The sequence below is a fragment of the Phaethon lepturus genome, unplaced genomic scaffold, assembly GCF_000687285.1.
Source record: "Phaethon lepturus isolate BGI_N335 unplaced genomic scaffold, ASM68728v1 scaffold38325, whole genome shotgun sequence".
NCBI lineage: Eukaryota > Metazoa > Chordata > Aves > Phaethontiformes > Phaethontidae > Phaethon > Phaethon lepturus.
The window spans coordinates 127-2,212 of NW_010543259.1; the positions used below are offsets into that span (position 1 = coordinate 127).

General features: G+C 60.5%; 1 protein-coding gene across 1 annotated transcript in view; it reads left to right on the forward strand.

Annotated features, from left to right (window-relative positions):
- Window positions 1–398: 398 nt before the first annotated feature.
- The window catches only part of LOC104621742 (ammonium transporter Rh type B-A-like), a gene marked incomplete at both ends in the record, with an annotated part of 2,134 nt that continues 446 nt past the window's right edge, over window positions 399–2,086 (forward strand). Inside the window, 5 exons of the mRNA XM_010288296.1 lie at window positions 399–613; window positions 847–997; window positions 1,133–1,280; window positions 1,592–1,758; window positions 1,980–2,082. Of these exons, the coding sequence (XP_010286598.1) occupies window positions 399–613; window positions 847–997; window positions 1,133–1,280; window positions 1,592–1,758; window positions 1,980–2,082 (784 nt within the window). The remainder of the gene's footprint in view (window positions 614–846; window positions 998–1,132; window positions 1,281–1,591; window positions 1,759–1,979; window positions 2,083–2,086) is intronic.

Genomic DNA, 2,086 nt, shown 5'->3' on the forward strand with positions numbered 1-2,086 from the left:
TGCCGCAGAGAGCTCCCGGGCGGTGGGTGTCACCTCAGACCCGCCTTCGCGCTGATGTAATGGGTGCTTGGCCACCCCGGGAGGTTTCTGGGCTGAACCACGCGCCTGCACCGAGGTGTCTGCACGGGGCGGCTGCAAAGCGGGTGGCAGGGGCCAGGTCAGGCGGGGACGGCTTTACCCGTCACCAGCATAAGCAGCAACCGCTCCTGCTCTCCGCTGGAGATCTCCAAGGGAGATCCAAGGCCAGAGCCACCACGGTTCCAGAGACATTGTAGGTGGAACAAGGCTGATTTATATCGGCTGACGCCTTCAGCTCCCCAAAACCTGCTAGAGCAAGGGGTGTCTGAGCCCCCTCGGGGGTACCGGCAGGCAGGAGGTTCTTGAGGTTCTCTCACCAGACCCGTCCTTCTGCCTCTCCTCTGCCAGGTTTCCGGGATGTCCACCTCCAAGCTCTCCTTGGCTTCGGGCTGCTGGTGGCCTTCCTCGGCCGCTACGGGCCAGGCAGCGTGGCCATCAGCATCCTCATCGTGGCCTTCGCCATCCAGTGGGCCATACTGATCCAGGGGTTTTTATACTTCTTCCTGAATGGCAAAATTTACGTGGGAGCTCAGAGGTAAGGCAGGAGGGAGCTGCTGCTGCCCAGCCGCCGTCGCCCCAGGTCCAGCCCTGGCACACTGGCTCCCTCCTCTGTAAAACTCACGGCTCTGCTTTGGAGGAGGATTACGAGGACGAGTAGGACCAGGCTGCTGGGTGTTTTGAGTATCACACTACCCTGCTTTCCCCAGCTCTCGTGCTCGTCCCCTGGCAGTGCCGGGTCCAGACCCATGCCTTCCTTCTCCTTCCCAGCTTGGTCAGCGCCGACTTCTGCACCGCGGCCATTCTGATCTCCGCTGGAGCTGTCCTGGGCAGGGTAAACCCCGTCCAGATGCTGCTGTTGACCCTGCTGGGAGTCACCCTCTTCACTCTCAACGAATACATCCTGCTCAGCCTCATGGGGGTGAGTCACCTACCGGGGGGCCCACCAGGAAGGGGATGACCACGGGTTTAGGCTCCTCATGTCAAGACCTGCTTCGTCTGTGGAGACAAATCCCATACCCCCTCTTCCTGCGCGGTGTTTTTCTGTACTTGCCAGGTAAGCGACAGCGGGGGCTCCTTGACTGTCCACACCTTCGGCGCCTATTTCGGCTTGATGGTCTCACGGATCTTGCACCAGCCCCATACGGACAAGAGGAAAGGGCAGCAGGACATGGGGCACCAGTCAGATGTCTTTGCTGTGGTTGGTACGGAGCTCAAATCCTACGACGCTAGAGTCATAGACACGGTGGCGGAAGGACCATCACCAACATTAGCGGCTGTGGCTTTGACCAGCAGAGTCCTGCAAACCATCAAGGACAGAGGTTCTTCACCTCCCTGGGGACCTGTCCTGGGGCTGCACCGCCCTCTCCAGGAAAAGGGTTTTTCTTGTGTCCAGCCTGAACCTCCCACACCGCGAGCCGTGGCCACTTGCATCTCTTGGCACTAGCAAGAAGCTTCTTTCTCACGAGGGACCAACCCCAACATCAATAAACCTGCCTGTTCCCCTTCCCCGCAGGAACCGTCTACCTGTGGATCTTCTGGCCCAGCTTCACCTCGGCCACCACTGCCCACGACAACGCCGAGCCCTGGGCAGTGCTGAACACCTACTTCTCGCTGGTGGCGAGCACCCTGGCCACCTTCGTCCTCTTGCCTGTCCTCTACGAGGAGAGCACCCTGCGGATGGTAGGTCCTCTCCTGAGACAAACCGAAGTCTCATGCACTGCCCACGTCCCGTCCTACAGCGGCGGCAAGCGTCGATACACCCGGGGCAAAAGGGGATGCCTGTTAGGATTTCTTCGGTTCGTTAAGACCCAGTTTCATCCCCGAGGAAGCCCAAATACCCCCAGTCCCACGCTGATGCCCTCCACGGAGCCAATTGCCCTGACCACGTCCTGCTCCATCAGGTTCAGATCCAGGATGCCACCTTGGCTGGCGCAGCTGTGATGGGCATGGCTGGGGAGATGCTGGTCACCCCCTTCGGGGCCCTCATCGCGGGCTTTCTGGCCGGTCT